At 55.3% G+C, this 18,644-nt stretch overlaps 1 protein-coding gene across 2 annotated transcripts in view; it reads left to right on the top strand.

Annotated features, from left to right (window-relative positions):
• The window catches only part of RABL6 (RAB, member RAS oncogene family like 6), a 60,684-nt gene extending 52,015 nt beyond the window's left edge, over window positions 1-8,669 (top strand). The window contains exons 11-15 of one of the 2 annotated variants that reach the window (XM_065648274.1): window positions 915-1,127; window positions 1,791-2,136; window positions 3,919-4,090; window positions 5,841-5,890; window positions 6,447-8,669. In XM_065648274.1, the coding sequence (XP_065504346.1) occupies window positions 915-1,127; window positions 1,791-2,136; window positions 3,919-4,090; window positions 5,841-5,890; window positions 6,447-6,641 (976 nt within the window). In that variant the 3' untranslated portion in view covers window positions 6,642-8,669. The remainder of the gene's footprint in view (window positions 1-914; window positions 1,128-1,790; window positions 2,137-3,918; window positions 4,091-5,840; window positions 5,891-6,446) is intronic. The other variant, XM_065648275.1, reaches the window with a different exon arrangement.
• Window positions 8,670-18,644: the final 9,975 nt, after the last annotated feature.

The raw sequence follows: 18,644 nt of genomic DNA, 5'->3' as shown, positions 1-18,644 counted from the left end.
AGGACTTTATGGGTTTGTGATTCCTTTTGTGCCTCTGAAATCTGATCTGTTCCAAGTTATAATCATTTTTTTTGGTCTCTGCTTGATAATAAAGGCAATACAATACAATCCGTATTGAGTCGTTAAAAGGACAGTGAATATTCCATATGATATGTTATCAAGAAGGAACTGGATATCTGTTGCAGATAAAGCAAATAGAATGAGGAAAGGTAATGCAAAGGCTCATCAGCTGAGACTGGGGAAATATCTATATTCCTGACATGAGCAAATCCTTCAGCAAGTATTAAAACTGGTGAGTCCCCAGGACATTCAGACAAAAATCCTCAGCTGGTAATTTCAGATGCCTCTGAACACGTAACTGTGTTACATCCAGGGAGTCTGACGGACTCCTAGCTCTGAAGGTATGTCCTCAGGTTAATTTAATTTCGGGAATGTTAAAGCACAGTTGTGGTGTATGGATACCTGCCTTCTTCAGGAAGCACCAGAGAAACAGAAATCATTCCAGGAAGCTGATAGCTGCAAGTGAATTCCTGTAGTAGTAGCAGTGTATGATCCAGTTTAATTACAGGATGTGGGGATTAAGGGAACAGTTCCCACGGTTTAACTGGCTGATCCTCACACGTTGGACCAGAGATGTTCTGATAGAGCTGGAGCAACGGGCTGCTCTGGAGCACCGCGGCTCACCTTTCCCAGCCACTTATTTTCTGTGCCACATCCTTCTGGGGCCCGTTTTGTCCAGGGCGCGTGCCCCGCCGGCAGCCGGGGCAGCTGCAGGGGATGGGGTGGTGCGGGTGGCCAGCCGCAGGGACGCTGACCCTGCAGTTGGCGGAAAAGCCACGCGAGCGACAGTGGGGGCACACGTCTGTCCCAGCACAGCCCGGGGGTGCCATGTCTGATCATTGTCTGTTTGGCAGCGACGGAGAGGCGCCCGGGGGGAACCCCATGGTGGCAAGTTTCCAAGATGACCTGGATCTGGATGACAAAATCCCCAGCAGAGCCATGCTGGCAGCAGAACGGGTGCCCAGCAAGAACATCACCCTCTCCAGTGAGGAAGAGGAGGAGGTGAAGGACTCTAAGGTCGTACTCATACCTGATGAAGACATCGACACAGAGCAGGGAAAAAAAAGGTACAAAGCACAGCCTGAAGCGTGGGGTTGTGCTGGCAAACTTGGGCCTCTGCTCGGTCCTGTTGCTGACTTGTGTCTAGCCTCTGGGAAATCTTGGTGTCTCTGTCAGCCTGTTCCTTCACCTGGAGCTGGGTTTACTTTAGGTGGGAGTGCTTTGTGCAGCGTTCTCTGCGCCGCACCTAGGCAGCGTGCCTCCGAGCACTGCGCTCCTGTGGTCGCTGGGACATTTTTGCTTGGGAATGGCCCAGCCTTTTCCTCAAGTTTGAACAAAAGGCTGTAAGCTCCTGAATGTCTGCTCGTAGCTGTGTGAGGAGGACAGAGGAGTCAAGTCTTGTGGTGAGGGAGCGTCAGTCATTCACCACACCCTGTGCTGGGGAATGATGAACTGGATCGTGTTTCTCCACATACTGTATCTGGTGGGTAACAGCCAGGTGTGGCCCACTGGCTCAGCCACCTGTGCAGCAGCATCCTCAGGGCCCAGGACCATCTTCGACCTTCGAGGGGTATGTGTTTGAGCACACATCCACCTGGGATGAACCGCCTCTCCTGTCGAGATGCACGTTGCAGCCCTTGAGGCGGGCTCAGCTATTAATTGGTGTTTGTGCTTTGCTTCACAGAGTGGTGGTGTGGACGGGCTCTGACAATTTGTTTCTTTCTTCTCAGGTCTTCCAGAAATTCTCTGAAACCACAAGGTGAAGCAATTTTGACCAAAGCAACCGACCTGAAGCCTACTGACAGTTTACCTCCACGTTCTGGCTCCGATAGAAACAGCAGCAGCAAGCTCAACACTGGCCTGCCAGCTGCTGCTGCCAGCCCAGCAGCAGCCCAGGCCCCAAAGGCCACTTCCCAAAGCAAAGGACATGCTCTCAAGCAGAAAGTGGTCAAAGAGGAAAAGCCTGAGGAGTCTGACAGTGACCAAGAGGGACCAATAGCTACTCAGATGCTCTCATTTGTTATGGATGACCCAGACTTCGAAAGTGAGGATTCTGACAGCCAGAAGAAGAAAATGGTAAATAACATGCATGAATTGCTGTGCCCTGCTGCGAAGCTGAGCGTGAAGCTGAGGCATCTCACTGCGCAGAGCGTTCGTCTGCTCCCCCATCTCCCGGTGGTGGTTGCAGCAAGGCAGGCGCTAAGCAACCCGAACAGGCACAAACACACTAGTGCTCTCATTCTTGAAGCCACATGGCAGACAAGGTTTGTGCTTACGGGTTTGATGTGCTCTTTATTCTCAGTAAGTCCAGAGCACAGCCAGTCCAGTGATGTGGAAGGTATGAAATACAACTGTAGTGGTTTTTACCCGAAGTTTAATGTGTAGAAGCGTGTGCCTGCCAGAGAGAGAGAACAAGTGAGCTCCCTACACTCAATTCAGCAGTCAAAGGGCCATAATGAAATTTGCTTGGCAAAGCTCCTTACTGACATAGGCAGATCTGCCTGACAACGCCGTTCCGGCGCAGCCAGGGCAGCTGTACATCCCTGTGACGCTGGACACGCAGTGCCGCCTGCGGGTCTGTCCCTCCGCACGCCTCATGTGTTAAAGAAAACACAAGCATCTTCTCCGGACTGGTAGGAACTTGCTGCTCTGGCTTTAGATATCCCTGATTTCAGTGATCTGCACTCGCAGCCAGAGAGCAATCTCTGTAAACTGCTGACTGTGATCTGAGGTGGGCATTGCTGTGCAGGGGTTCTCCCGGTGTCTGGGTTAGCTGGTATACTGATCTGGTTTATGTGTTTGCATCATTCCAGAATCCTGCAGGAAGGACGGTTGTCCTAGTTTCTTTGACCTTGCCTGTATGTCATGCTGTTTATTGAGGAATTTTCCATTTGTGTAGCAGTTTCAGTGCCTGCTTTTCCTGCCACTTTAATACGAAAGCAAAAGTATTTGCAGCAAGTTTACTTGTCTTAGCATGCGATGATGAGAACCAGGATTTGTGAAGGAGCTTGCCATTGTGACAGTGCCAAGGAGCTGCCCCACGACTTGTGAACGCTTTTCGAGGGTTACCAGACAAGCAAAGCAGTGAAATCACCAGCGTGAGCAAGGAGGGGGCATCGCCTGGCTCAGCTGCAGAGCGAGGCCGGGTTTGGTCAGGGGGAGGATATAAATAAAGACTGTTTAACAAATTGTGAAGAGGATCAGCTGGCAGGTATCAGAACATCATGAAACTTCGTTTCCATTCCCATAATGCAGAGACAGAGGATTTTTGGGCGATACCCAGTCTTCGCAGCACCCTGTTTTTTGGCCCACACTGAAGGGGCAAATGTGTCCTGGGAGCACGTTCCCTTTTGACTCTGTGAAGGGAGTTATTCTGCAAACACAGATCGTTTCCTTGGCCCTGCTGCATGTTGCCTCTGGCACACAGGACCTCACACAGCTACCCAGGAAAAGGGGTTTTGTCTGTCAGGTCTGGAGCTGAGTTTTCAGTTTCAGTTTTCTAGTGATTTGATTTTCCCCAAAGCAGCGGTGCCTCTCTAGGGCAGTTAGCACCTGATGCTGTTGAGCTAACACAGTTGAAGGTCTCATTTAATCCCTTTACGTCAGAAATTTGATTTTGGTAGCACAAATGTTCAGTTATCAGAGCATATTTTCCAGTACTAATGCTACTGAGACATTTTACCAGGGCAAGAAATAGATAGAGCTTATAAGATCAAGGGCATTGATTTCCAGGCAATAACAGCTCAGTTCAGCCTTTCCTCCTCCCTGCCTGCTGACATCTGGCGTCTTTGTGTACAAAATGCTTCAAGATTTTGGTTGAAAGACTTGGCTGTGTTGTCTGCCCTTTCTTGTCTCTAGGATGAATTCCCAGTCCGGGAAGATCTCTCTGAAATATCTGATGACGATACCTCATTGGCAAAGCCACCCCAGCCTGTGAAATCAACAGTCCACTCCTTTAAACTGAAAAATGACTCGGATCTCTTTGGTTTGGGTTTGGAAGAAACTGGTCCCAAGGAGAGCAGCGAGGAAGGTAAAGTCACACCTTATTCCCACTCTTGCTGATTTTGATTGTCAGGCATCTGTTTTGTCCAAAATGGTTCCGGGGTGCAAGCAAACCAATTTGCACGAAATACAATACCCTGTAACTTCATGCAGTGCCCTGTGTGAGTCTTTAATGAGGTTTAACACAACATAAATAACTTTCTTTAAGTTTTTTTCCCCCATGCAGGGGGGAACGGGGCTTACCCGTAGCATCAGCCGTGTTTTCTTGCTGTCCCACCTGGAAGCAGGAGCACATCTTTTACAAGCTGCTTCCCTATAAGGCTTCCTGCTCAGCATTGCAGTGTCCACCCCCTCAAGAATTTGGATCAATTTGAGCAAAATGCTCTTGACATACCCTGCCAATTTGCTCTTCTATTTTCGGGAAAGGTGGGGCGGGCTTCTGATCACAACCTAAGCATTCCTCAGGCTTTTCTTTTTTTTTCCCTGTCCCCTGATGGAACAAATCATACTCACTCAAATAATTTCTGCCATTCTGGCATTACTGCAAAGCGACTTCCTATAGATCTGCCCCTGATGTCACCATGAAAGATGAGAAGTTAAAAGACTTAAGGGGAGAAAAAGCTGTAAGCAGCACCAGAGAGAGATCTCTTTGAATAGCTGTTCCAAAAGTGTAAGCAAGATGTCATAGGCTGCAATGGCTTCATCGGCTTGTCGCTTTGAGTTGCTGAACAGCACAGCTTGAAATAGCAGAAGTGCATCTGCAGAGGCCCAGGTCAATAATTTAACTTCAGTTTAGTGGCTTTAATAATTCAATGTGGGTTCTTCCTATCTCCTTCTGCGATAAATATAAAAACATGTCTTGGTAGTCAGTCAGTTGGAACTTGACCAGCAATTAGACTTCTCCATGGCTGACTTCTATTTACAGATCAACCAAGGAAAAAGAATGTGTAGGTAAGACTGACAATCAAATTCCACACGTGAAGCACAGTACAGTTTTAAACCCTCCTGTGAAAGAGCCAAGTAGATCCTCTCCTGTTCAAATGGAGTTTTTGTGCAAAGGCAGTGGATGTTCAGCAGTCTAATTAGCAGCTAAGTCATCCACCAACCTGGGACAAATGATTTGAAGGTGATGGACTCTGGGACTCATTTGATCCAGTGAAAGTAGCCACCCCATAGAGCAGGGCTGCAGCACTGAGGCTTTGCCCTTGTGGGGATCTAATTTCCATCCCCAGTGTGAGCAGCAGCGTCTGCTGTCCTGGCGGGTGCTCCGGTGTGCTGACACTGTGTCCCGAATGGTTCTGCCACAACCAGCTCCACTCGCAGAAACACAAACCATGCCTGCTAGGATTTCCGTCTGCCTTTGAATATTTAGTGCTCAGAGGGAAACTGTTCCTAGGAGCTCTTCTTCAGTTCTGGAAATAATAATCTGGTCCCCAGTTTGGCCTTTGGAGCAGTTTGTAGAACTGGCCTCTGTATTTGTGTCTTAGTAGCTGTGGTGCAGTGACCGCACAGGTCAGCGTTCACAACACAGTATGATATAGATAATATCATGCTCATAATTAAACTAGATGTATATGGTGAAGTGAGGGTGTGGCTGCTGGGGCCTGTGTTGGTTTCTGAAGGGCACAGTTTGGCCGGGGGAGTCGGGGTTGCCTTTGCACGGGGCTCCAGGATGGAGCATTTTGCTCTCAGAAATCAGAACAGGGCAGAATTGCATCTCTTACAGGTTAGATTGTTTAAAAACAATGTTGGTTTTGTTTGTTTGTTTGTTTGAACAGATAAGCAGGCTTCTAAGGAGAAAAAGAAGAAGAAAAAGAAAAGCAAAGAGGTACTATTTAATTCCTTAGAGCTGTTCTGCCATATTATCTGCCAGCCAAGGAGAGGGTGGCCTTGTGCAGTGCACTCTGTAACGGGTGCTTCTCCCGTCCTGCAGCCAGTCTGCGCCTCCCAGGCTCTGCAGACCATCACGCTTTGAGAACAGTTGAACTTTGAAAAGGCGGTGTGTGAATTTGTAAAATACAGGATTAAAGAGAGCAGTGCGTCTCTGCTGGGCTGAGCCTGTTGATAGCACCGTGACTTTTTGCAAGCAGAGGAGTGTCCCCAGCAGCCCTCAACTCAGTCTGCGGGAGGCTTGGTCTTGGACATTTCTGCCTGTCCAATACTGTGGCATTGTCAGGCACAAACTGCTACAGATAAACCTGATGGTCTTTCCTCTCTTCTGTCCAAACACACAGAAGGGTCTTCTGGAATTAACTCCAAGCCCGCCTTGGTAGGAGATGCTTCACCCCAAGCAAGGTTCCTCCCAGAGCCAGTTTCGGGGTGGTATGTGCTGGGTTACTGGCACGCTCTGAGGAGTTACTAATAAATTTTTTCTCATTTTGCAGGAAGAGGAGAAGTCTGTGAAAAAGAAGAGCAAACACAAGAAGAGCAAAGAGAAGGAGGAGAGCAAAGAGGAGAAAAAGAAAAAAAAGAAGAAGAGCAAGGAGAAAAACAACGAAATAGATGAACTGGAGGCTTTTCTTGGAGGAGGAGCCAGCATGAGCAAGCCACGAGGAGGTGGGGACTATGAGGAGCTGTAGGCTGGCACTTGTGTGCGCAGCAGACTCCTCTCTTGTGGCTGTCTCCATCTTTTCTTACGACTCACACCAGGGCAGGTGCAGATGTGTAAAGCTTTGGCCATTTGCCATATATTCTGTCAAAACAGAGCTGGCAAAACAAAAGCTTTACATCTGTGTGTGCTGCTCTGGTGCATTTGTTACACAAGGCAAATCCAGCTGAGATGTACTTGAGTAAGGGGAAGGTTCAGGACACGGTTTCCAGGCTGTTGTTTTTCCTCCTTCCAAGATGCCCTACGGGGCAGCTGGCGGGGTGTGGGGGCCAAGGGGACCTGCCTCCCGCTCCCCCCCTGCTATATTCCACTCCTGCACACCTGAAATTCCTGTCTTGCTAAAGGAGTGCAAGAAAACATGCTGCATGAACGCATCGTGCTCGCCTGTCTCAAGTCTTTAACTTTTTATCCTTCCTATTTTTTTAATGAGAAAGGTGGTATTGGCCATTGCTCCACCCAGCAGCTGATGAGCGTTGAATCGAGCAGATCATGCTATGGTACAGCTCTCTAAAACAGCAGCCGCAGGGCCAGAATGAGAGAGAGTGCGTGTGATTTTGGGGTCCTTTGAATGGGACCTTCCTGCACAGCAGCTTAATTAGCACTCACTGGTGCTGCTGTTGGAATTCATGAAGCCCCATTGATTTCCGTGGCCCCAGTGTCTCAGACACTACACGTAAGCTGCTATGCAGTTTGGGAAAACAATGCAAAGTGCAAAGCTAACCTGAAAAAGAGAGAGGAAAATCAGTGCTTTTCTGCATTTCCCACCCTTGAATTTGCATATACTAGAATCCCCTCCCTTCAATACCTCTCAGGGACATGACTCTCATGTGGAAATGAAGATATCCAGAGCTTCAGAACTGTCTACAGGGAAGTGTTAGCATGGCAAGGCGTTTGCTTCTCAGGCATTTTACAGTCACGCTGTAGAACCCCGGCTGCCCCTCTGCACTGAGGGGGACAAGGACCGTAGCTCCGACAGCGTCGTTCCAGCCCAGCTTCTGTCGCTGCTGCAGCCGCGTTTCCTGGGCCGAGCCTCCTGGAAGCCAACACGCTGCCCTTCCCTGCCCCGAGTGCAGAGCCTCCTCCTGTCCCATCGCTTTGGGAAGCCTTGACATTTTTGCTTTGAACTTAGACCCGTGGATTGATGGTGCCGGCTCAGCAGCGCCGGTGGCCGTTGGATGGGCACCACAGGGCAGCCCGTCACACGCACCCATGTCTCAGTGAGCAACCCCTGTGTTTGATGGAGCTTGTTCATTCTCCATACCCCGTTCTGTTCTGGTGCTGGTGTCTGTTTTGCAGCTCAGATGGTGAAGCTCCCTCCAGGCTGTGTGTGTTATGTTACCCTGTTGCTTGCAGGTTGATTTGAGGTTTGGTTTTGTTCTCCCTCTCCCCTTTTTGTTGTAAAATGTCAACCATGAAATGCGAACTGGGGTTTCCTTCTACATCCCTATAAAGCAAGGTGTTCTTTTGATCCGTTAGCCACTCCAGAGCTGTCTTGGACAGCAGGTGGTTATCTAGTCCATTTTTCTTTTCCCCAGCCCCCAAAATGCACTTGTAACTGTTTCCCTATAAAACAAACTGATTTTTTTGCTGCATGAGCAGTACATTGTTGAGGTCTGTTTGCCATTAGCATTTGCCTACTGAGCATTACTACATTTCACATAAGACTGTAGGGCAACTGCATGGGACAGTTCAGACTTTGCATATCGGGGAAGGACGAAGCAGATTGGGATACGACCAGTTTGCGGCCTCTTGTGAAAAGACGGGCAGGCGTTGGAGCTTCAGCTGGCTGTTCCTGAGGGCGCTTCTGTTCTGTGAAGATTTTGGGTCATGTTCCATTTTGCATCGAAAAAACCTGGTACAATCCATTCTGACTATAAAGCTCTGTTGTACAACTGCCTCTGCACATCTTCTTCTCCACCGCAGGCGTCTGCCCGAGCGCGGGAGCTGCGTGTCCCGCGGGGCTGTTTCGCAGAAGGGCGTCCCGCTCGCCCCTTCCTCGTGCTGCTGCATTCTTACGCTTCGTGGAACAGCGTGCTAAATTAAAAATCGTTCCCAAAAAAACAAAAGTTGAACATAAAACCCATGAGTTCTTTCCCCAAAACTGAGAGCTGTCCTGGGAGAGCTGTTGTTTCGCACCGCATAAGGGAGACGGTGGTTTTGCTCAGTTCTGCTCCCTTGCAAACTCAGCTCTCGGTTAGCAGGAGGCTGTACAGGCACCGAGTCCCCTGCAAACACCGATGCTGGCATTGGTTTGTCTGTCACCTGGACCAGATTTGACCACTGTGGGAGCCTTTACACTCCCTGCGGCTCATGTTCCTTGTCAGAGCAAGGAGCTGAGACAAAAACAAGCAAAGATGAGTCATTGTGTCCAAAATACTCCTCTAAAAGAGAAAAGCAGATGCGGGAGCTCATGCCAGAGCCCCAGGAGGGTGTGTGGCATGTTTTGGCTTTGGCAGCAAGGCCAGAGAAATCCCACCCTGTGGGTGAAGTGGGAGCATGGAAGAAAATAGCAAAAAGGTGCTTTTTAGACTTAAACATCTCCCTTTTTCAGGGAATGTTGAACTGGGCAGGGCCACAGCATGAAGTGTAACCCAGTGCCAGCAAGTGTGAGTGAGGGGAGAAAGAAACAGAGCTTGTCTGAGCTGGGCTCTCCCCTGCCCAGTCTTTCAAATAAGCTAAATATAAAAATTATGTGTACGTGCCTGTCATTACAGGGAAGCTTCTGCAGGATCACGTTGATATAAATAGTTCCTCTGAGCATCTCTAGAGGTACCACTGTATTTGCTTTTGGGTTTTTCAGTCATCCAAAAAAAAATCAAGAGCTTGAGGCTGAGGAGCTGCAATTCCTTGCAGTTAACGCTGCCCAGAGCTGCATGCTCTGCAAGGTCTCAGTTGGTTTAGCGCAGTACGAGGGAGAAGTGCAGATTTATCGCTGCATTTGTAGCCTGCCAGCTGGGCCCGGCTCCCAGCCGCAGCACGGGGAGCCCGTCCTGGGGCTGCTGCTGGAGCCGCCCGACCGAGCATCGGACTGTGGCTCCTGCTCCACACCAGGGAGAGCCGCAGGGCCCTCAGCTTCCGTACCGCTGCAGCCGGGCTCCCACTGCACCGGCTTGAAGCCATAGTGTCCACGATAAGTCATGAGAGGTACCTCCGAGGTCCCTTGTTCCCACCGTCTCCTCCCAGCCAGGATCACTCAGCTGCTGCCCCGGCTCTGCAGCTGCGGTGCGGGGGCTGCCCGAGGAGCAGAACCTGGGAGGAGAGGGGACGGTGCAGGGTCTGCGTGTCTGAGGGCGCCAGGTCTGCTGTGAGGGGCGGCTGAGGGACCTGGGGGTTCAGCTGGAGAACAGGAGCTGAGGGGAGACCTTCTGATCTCTGACCTGCCTGAAAGGAGCTTGGAGCCAGGGGGGGTCGGGCTCTGCTCCCCAGGAACAAGCGCCAGGACCAGAGGAAACGGCCTCAAGTTGCGCCAGGGGAGGTTGAGGTTGGATGTGGGGAACAATTTCTTCCCCAAAGGGCTGTGGGGCATTGGAACAGGCTGCCCAGGGCAGTGGGGGAGTCACCATCCCTGGAGGGGTTGGACAGACGGAGATGAGGTTCTCAGGACATGGGGTAGTGCCAGGGATGGGTTATGGTTGGACTCAATGATCTTAAGGGTCTCTGCCAACCAAAACGATTCTGTGGTTTTATCCTGGCTGTGCTGCTAACCTGAGACATGAATGGGAGCTGTGCACCCAGCATTTATTTTGGGAAGTGTTCTTGCTGTACCCGTCCCTCCAATGGGACAATCCAGTGTTAGCAGCTCCTGTCACTCTTGGCAACTCCCGGAGTGTGACTTTATGCAGCTGCTGTGACCAGACATGGCTGCAGTCATATTCTGAGAGCAGACTGACGCTTTGATCCCCGCAGGCTTCGCACCGCGCCGTCTGTGCTGGCATCCCTGGGGCTCCCCAGCCGGGAGCCGATTTTAGCACCAGAGTGGCCTGGAGCTGACTCCTCTGTGCTGGTACATCCCCTCCCCGCGGGTTCCTCCTGCGCGGGAGCAGTGTGTTCATAGCGTCTTTCTCCTGATGGCCCAAGTCGTCTTAGCACAGGTGGCCGTCCCTGGTTGCTAAAGCACTTGCTCATGTTAATGTGTTTGTGACCATCACAAAACTCATCCCTGCAAGAGAATCAAGCTGCTTAGCACTACTGCTGAGACGTGTACCCCAGCCCTGCATGGCACAGCCAGTGCCAAAACAACCGGATCTCTTGATACCCAGCCTGTGGCTTCCTGCACCCCCTTGTCAAAATACCAGGTAGAAAACCAGCACAATGACAGCCTGTCCGGTCCTTGCAACTCCCACTGCCCCCAAACCAGCTCGAGTTCTGGCGTCCCTGCGGGAAGTGGTGTCCATCAGGCACCTCGCCTTGAGGCTCAGGAGCTGTCTGATAATTGCCAGCCAGATTTATTCCTGGCCAGTTTGTGCTTATTTGTTCCTTTGCCAGTGCTGTTGTTGAAATCCTGCTCCCTGCTCCGAGCCCTGTGCAGACAGGCTTGTTTCCCTGCTCTGCTCTTGTTCTGCTGGCCAGGCTGTCCCCGGCTGTGCCACCAGCCGTCCTTGGCACCGGCTCCCCTTGCAGTTCATGTTCCGTGGCTGTGCCAGGCCAGATGAGATCGTGCCAGGGCTGGTACTTAATGATTCCCATACAATCCGTCTCCTGCTGCGCCCGGTGCTGGGGCTGCCCTTTTCCACAGCCTTATCCTGCACCTGGCTCACCGGCGCACCAGGTCGTCATATTCCCCATCATTTATGACAGGGGCCACATGCAGTGATCTTGCCCTTTGAGGGATTTGGCTTCACCCTCTTTCTGTTGCTCCTGTAAGGTCATAACAACTTTACCCTGGCTTGCCAAGGCCCGGGGTAGGAATTTGCTTCTTTCCCTCCAGCAGTGAACTTGAAAAGGTTATTGAAACTCGGGTTTTAGCAGGACACAGAATGAATGTGGGAGCTTGCGGGTGCTCTGGGAGGAGCCCTGTCCTGCAGGGCTGTGCAAACACCCGGGCAGTGACAAACCCTGGCACAGGCCAGGCCAGGCAGAGCCCCAGGGAGGGCAGCGAGCAGGCAGGTGGCAGATGTCGAATGGGTTTGCTGCCTGAAACCCCCCTGCAGCCCAGGGTCCTGCTTCTCCAAGAGACTGTGGTGCTTGCCTGTCCTTCTGGGATGCCCCAGAGCTCAGAAATGAGTGATGCTGGGGAAATCCTGCAGTAGGATGGGCTTAGGGACCACTTGCTGTAACCTAGCGACAGTCTCAATCATGGCATAATGTAATTAAGCCAGTGTTGGCTTAGTCTGCTGCTTCAAGATATCAGGACAAGTGGTTGAGTCTTTTTAACTTGTGTGCTTGCCTCCAAAACGAGCCTTCAGCATCTCAGACATGTCACATGTGTTCCGGGCCCTGGGGCAGCTCACAGTGAGTATCCAGTCTTGGTCTTTCCATCACTTTGCAAGGAAGTTGCTGAGCAAAGGGCAGTAATCCCCTGGCACCTTCCAAGAGCCGTGGCTGAGCCCAGCGGGTCCCGTGGGCCCAGGCAGCCTTTGGTCTGGTGGATGCGGCGCAGTTGACGAAAGCTGCAGGTTCAGGCGGGGAGCAGCCTGTGGGAAACCAGAGCAGCGTTACAGGTGAAAGCAGGAGTTTGCTGTACGCACGTGTGCTCTGCTCGCAGCTGGATGTGGGATGCTGCTGTGGGGCAGCAGCCAGCCTGGGAACCCCTAAAACTCCTTGTCATCTCCAGATTGTTGGCAGGCTCTGCCTTAAGGCAGGAGCGAGGAGGGGAAGCAGTGGTGTGGCTTTGTGGCAGTGCAGAGGTGAGACGAGGGCAGGAGGAGGGGGTGCTGTGTCCCCTGGCAGCAGGGGACACCTGAGAGATGCTGGTGTCCCCTGTTTCGCACACTCTCCCTGCTCCAGGACAGCGTGTGTGGGCAGGGGGAGCTCTGCCTGCGCCCGAGGTTTGGTCTGGGTGGCAGCTGCAGACGGAGGCCATGCTGGCGTCTGCAGCCTGTCTGTGGGAAGGAGCCAGCAGGCTGGGAAAAGAGCAGGCGTTTCTCTGGAGCTGGTAGGAGAAACACCCCTGATTGTGCCATTGGCAGGGAACGGCCCCTGGAGGGTCTGAGGTTGTGGGCTCCTGCCCCGGCCTCGCTGCCCCCAGCGCTGCCCAGTGTCGGGAACACCAGCCCAGCACCGGGAGGTCGGTTTGTGTGTCACTGCGGGGGCTGACGGCTTCGAGGCACCGTTAGTGATTGATGCTGCCACGTGGCATCACTGGGGAGGCTGGAGCGGTGCAGGCAGCCCTGCCCGGCACTGGTGCTGCTGGGGTGCGGCTTCCATTGCACACGGGTGCTACATCCTGCTGGCGGAGCAACGCCGAGATCTCTCTTTGTGGGCACCCCAACCGGCCGTCCCCCTGCCCCCCGCACTGCTGTGGGGCACCAGAGGGATGCCCTGTGCTCAAGCTCAGGACTCATTGCCTGCCGGCCTTTGGGGATGGACTGATCATTCCAAGGAGGCAGACAGGAGAGTGGGGGCCATGACCCTCTTTACAGGGACCCCAAAGCCAGCAGCTGCTTTACAGGCTTCACGCTCACCCTTTTCTGCCAGGAAAGTGCCGGGGGTGCAGGGCAGGGCCAGGTCCCTCCTGAGCCCCTGGGTGGGCAGCAGGGCCTGGCTTCTCCCTTGGTTCAAAGCTGAGGGGAGGTGATGTGCAGGAAAAACGAGGAGAAAGGGAGGGGAGAGCCCTGCTGGACCCAGCCCAGGCGTCATGCTGAGGCCAGCCAGCTCGGCTGCTGCTCGCTTGGGGAAAATGCGTGAGCATCACCCCAGGACAGGAGCTGCAGGGTGCCCAGGGCAGCAGACGGGCACGTGAGCAGGCAGGGCAGCAGCAAGCATCCCATCCATCCCATCCGTCCATCCCATCCATCCATCCCATCCGTCCGTCCCATCCATCCCATCTATCCCATCCGTCCATCCCATCCCTCCATCCCATCCATCCCATCCCTCCATCCCATCCATCCCATCCCATCCCTCCATCCCATCCATCCCATCCATCCATCCCATCCATCCATGCCATCCCATCCCATCCATCCATCCCATCCCATGCTTCCCATCCATCCATCCCATCCATCCATGCATCCATCCCATCCCATCCATCCCATCCCATCCCATCCATCCCATCCATCCATCCCATCCTATCCCATCCATCCCATCCATCCTATCCCATCCATCCATCTCATCCGTCCCATCCTATCTCATCCTGTCCCATCCATCCATCCCATCCCATCCATCCACCCCATCCATCCCATCCCAGCTCTGTCTGCTTCCATCTGTGGGATCCCCACATTGCCTTGGAAACAGGATTTTGCTCTGTCCTGTGCACCCACCTCAACTGCCTGTGTAGTGAGGACCACAACCAGGGACTGATGAGCCCAGGGTGAATGGGAAGGATCAGATATTAATCCCTGCTGTACATTCAGCAGTGTGGGAGGGAACAGGACAATGTGCAGCACCCCCCACACCTTCCCAGTGCCACCCCCGAGTGGCACACAGGTCCCTGGACGAGCTCTCCCCAGAGTCCTGGCAGCATGGCAAGGTGCTGGGTGTCCGTCACCCCCATTGCCCATAGAGTGGCCATAGGTGGGTGCCACAGCCCCCCGTACCGTTTTGGGGTGCCCCACACTGTCCCCCCAGTGCTGGAGCCCTCATGTTGGTGAACGCTGTTTCAGTGGCCACAGCAGCCGTGCAGGGACCCAGCGACACGCTGAGCCCGGGGCTGGCAGCCACCCCAGCCCGCCCAGCCAGGCCTCTGCCTCCCCATCCCGCAGCGTCACAGGCCGCGGCTGGCACGGCACGGATCCTGTGCCCCCTCTCAACACTCGGGACAGGAACCCAACCGGCCCCTACAGCTCCCTGGGGTCGTGCGGGCATTTCTGCCACGCTGGGGAAGCCAAGTGACACCCAGGAGCTGTCTCCTCGCCTGCCCCACTGGAGCCGTTCACGCTTGACTCGAACGGCGTCCTGGCCCCATTTCTGGCCAAGCCATCACCCCGGGGGTGCAATCGCTCTGACGCCGGGCTCCATCGCACGGGTGGCCCCGAGGACAGGCTGGCGGCTGCCTGTGCCACGCTGTCACGTCCCATCATGGTCCCCGTGCTGTGCCTGGCCCACATGGGCTGCTCGGCTCCCTCTCAACTCACAGCTGTGCCACCGGGACTGCCCATCCCTTTGCTGCCAAAACCGACCTGGAAATCTCCATGCCAGGCAGCAGCAGGTCCTGAGCTGCTGGTGGGGACCTGGCACATCACACACCTGCTGCCCCGAGCACCCGTGAGGCGGGATGAGCCGGCTCTGTCCCCTGGGCCTGCAAGGGCACCCATGGGAGGGCAGGCTGGCCCTCATCTCCCTGGGCATTTTTGGGACCTGCTGCCTGCTTGGCACCTGCCAGCCTGTCACATCCAACTGAGCAGGTCCCGGAGCGTGTCCGGCACTGGCCTGGCTGCCTGGTCCGCCAGGATGAGCCAGCGGGTTTGCAGCTCAGCACAAAGGGCCATCTGGGTGAGGATGCGCCATCTTTCACCAACAAGCCCAGCACACATGGCAGACGTGAACATCAGTTCTTGACGTTTAACATCCTTGGAATTACTTTTCCTGGGTTGATTCTGTGCTTCTCTGAGGTATCGAATCCTTTTGCTCTCAGAGTGGGCCATGCCAGGTTCCCCTGACGCCACCACACCAGTGCCCCAGTCCTGCTGCCGTGTCCTGCCTGGACCTGCTTCCCCGCTGAGGCTCTGACCCTCCTGGCAGTGATGCAGCATTTTGCAAATGTCCAGAAAGGTCTTTCTAGCTTCAAAACTGCCCAGTACTGGCAGGGCCAGCGCTGTCCTCCTGCACCCATGTCCTCATGGTCCCCACCAGCCTCCCCTGTCCCTCACCACATTGCTCTGGCTCTGCGAGTCCCCACTCCCGGTGTGACAGGGCGGCCCTTGGCTCAGCAGGTTTGGGGACTGTCCTGTGCAGCCGTGAGCCCCAGCAGGGGCAGCAGCCCCAGGGAGGCGCTTTGGGAGGCACAGAGGGGCACGGGGGCTGGTGCTCAGGAGATTCGATATCCTGAGGCAGGTGGGTGCTGAATCTCATGAGCAAGCAGGGAGCTGGGCTTTGGGCTGGCTGATGAAACCATCCACCCTGAAACCTTTGGAGTTTTTTCCATTTTCCTGCCCCGCAGCACTGGGGCTGGCTCTGCTGGCTCTCCCCACAGCTGCTCACCAGCACCTGTGAGGACGTGCTGGTGGGAGGGAGGCACCGGTGACGATGTGCAGGAGAGCTGAGAACGGAGCAGGGCTCTTGGTGACTCTGGCACCAGGACTGGCAGGATGGCAGCAAAGAGGTGCCCAGCTCCGCTGCGGCCGTGGCGGGACGGGTGGCCTTTGAGGACAGTGGTAGGTGCCCCGCAGGTGCTGCCTCTCTCCATCAACCCCCAGCCCTGTGGTCCCAGGTCTGCGTGGTCCCCCTGGCTGCTCCTTGGGGACACTTGGCGAGTCACCCCTGAGCCTCGCAGGCTGTGTGGGGCAGGCATGAGCTCCCACGTGCCTCTCCCCAGCCACTGTCAGCAGAGACAGGGGCAGGAGCGTGCTGCTGGTGGGGAAACTGAGTCACGCGGCTGCAGCGCACATCTTGGCTCCGCTCCCCGTTGGGCTTGGGGGAGAACCCAGCACTGAGAATGCAGAAAGATGGGTTTGCCCCTGCACCGGCACAGCCCACCTGTTCCTGGCTCTGATGGCAAGTCACAGGGCCACGCATCCCAGACATGGGGACAGAAGCTGCTCCTGCCTGGGGACAAGCGCTGGGCTGGCCTTTTTCTTGCAGGGCTCCTGGAATGAGCCCCAGCTCATGTTGTCCCTTTGGCCGCTCATGTGTTCCCCACCAGCAGGACCGGGGCCCTGGCAGTTCAGCCTGGGACAAGCCTGGACCTGCACAGCCATGGCGGGGACCCAACACCACCGTCCTCTGCGCAGGGGTAGGGGACGGTCCTGTCCCTCCCCGCAGAGCCCTGCTGCTCATGTGGGGCTGCTGCGGGGGGGGTGTGCCAAGAGGGTCCCCCAAGCCCAGGGGCTGCCACCCCCCTGCGCAAGGGCTAACCCTGGGCTTCTGAGCAGTGGTGGGGCTGGGCTTTGGCTGCCCCCGGCCCTGGGTGCCCCAGACTGGGTGTCTGGGGCCGTCACAGCCCAAAGCAGCAGCGTGTCCCGGTGCTCGGGCAGGTGTCATCTGCTGCCAGAGCCTCTCTGCCCCGCTCCCAGCGAGGCCTGAACAGCCAGCACAGCCGCAGCCTTCAGCTCCATCCTCCTCCTGTGGGATCTTCTCCTCCTCCTCTTCACCAGGCTGTTCGTGTCGAGGAGGAGGAGGAGAAGAAGGAGGAAGAAGAGCAGGAGGAGGAGGAGAAGAAGAAGGAGGAAGAAGAGCAGGAGGAGGAGGAGGAAGAGGAGGGGGAGGGGGTGGGGGTGTCCACAGCCCCACTGACCTCAGCATGTGCCATGGCGCTGCCATCTCCGGTGGCACAGAGATGTGCCCATGGTCCTGTTGGATCCCTGAACCTAAAATAGCAGCCGCGCAGCGGGAGCAGATGGTCCCGCCACCCCTCGCCACAGGGCCTGGGACACGTGGTGCAGCCCGCTCGTCCCCGTCGCTCAGGCAGCAGAGGTCCCGTGGCCATCCCGAAGCGCAGAGCTCTGGATGGGTTATCTCCATCTAGGCGGGTGTCACCCAAGGCCACAGCCGCACAGAGGGTGGCACCGCAGGGGATGCCTTCCAGGGTGGGCAACTCTATGCCCACCTGGCAGCAGCACCCTCCATGCTGGGACTCCGTGCATCCCATAGGATTTGGGCTCCTGCCTCATTTGGGTGGCTGCACCCATGGGGGATGCTGAGCCCTGGCACCCCCCTGGGTAGCGAGCTGGCCTGACCCACGCTCCTGTGTGCATCAGCGCCCACGTCACGAGCCTCGCCAGTGCTCAGCTCCGGCGCGGGGCTGGCTGGCGCAGGGCCGGCAGCAGGCGGGGAGCAGATGGAGCAGCGCAGTTGGGGCTGTGGGGGCTGCAGGGGTAGGAAGCCAGGGGCAGCGGGAGCAGCCGAACCAGCAGCCTGAGCGCTGCATCCTGCAGGGAGGAAAATGGAAGCACTGGGGGTACAGTGGGACCCAACAGTGAGTCCCCAGGGTTCAGGGGGCTGCTTGGCCCCATCTGTGCAGCGGGGAGAGCTGACCTGGCTCCCCAGCCCCTCTTGCCTGGCTTTTGCTCTCCACTCATCTGTGCAATGAGTTCCTGAGGCTCAACCTGCTGCTGGGCAGGGCATGTGCTGCTGGGGCGGTGGGCTCGGCTGTGCCCACAGCGTCTCTGGGAGCACAGGGGGCATTTTGGGGCAAAATGCACCAACCTGGGCTGCATTCCTGCCGGAGTCATGGCAACACTCGTGTGCTGCCACCCCCATGCTCACCCTGGTGCTTCTCTGCCCAGTGCAGCCACAGGAGACTGTGGAAGGATGTTCCTGGTGCCACAGCGGAGAGAGGTCTTGGCTACGGAGGGGTTTGGAATCAAGCAAATCCCAGTACACACCCGTTGTGCAGAGACACAGGGTGCGTGGCCGACCTCAGCTCTGGGCTCAGAGCCACAGGAGCCATTGGCAGGTCCCCAGTGCCAAGGCTGGGGCACCCACAGGTGTTGGGACCCCCGGCTGCAGCAGGGGTGCCTATGAGGCTGTGGGCAGTGGGGGCTGGCTCAAGGAGGTGGGAGATAGGGAAACTGAGGCAGAGCTCTAGCGTTGGGGATGTTGTGCGCCAAGAGCCATTGGATGCTGCCTTTGCCAATCTCGGCATGTTGCCCATTGCATTGCTGAGCATCCATCCCCCCACGGGGCTCTGGCTGCTGCAGGCAGAGACAGCCCCAGCGCCTCT

The sequence above is a fragment of the Caloenas nicobarica genome, chromosome 19 (genome assembly GCF_036013445.1).
Source record: "Caloenas nicobarica isolate bCalNic1 chromosome 19, bCalNic1.hap1, whole genome shotgun sequence".
Lineage (NCBI taxonomy): Eukaryota > Metazoa > Chordata > Aves > Columbiformes > Columbidae > Caloenas > Caloenas nicobarica.
Note: the sequence above shows the minus strand (reverse complement) of the source record. Positions and strands in the feature narration are given on the sequence as shown.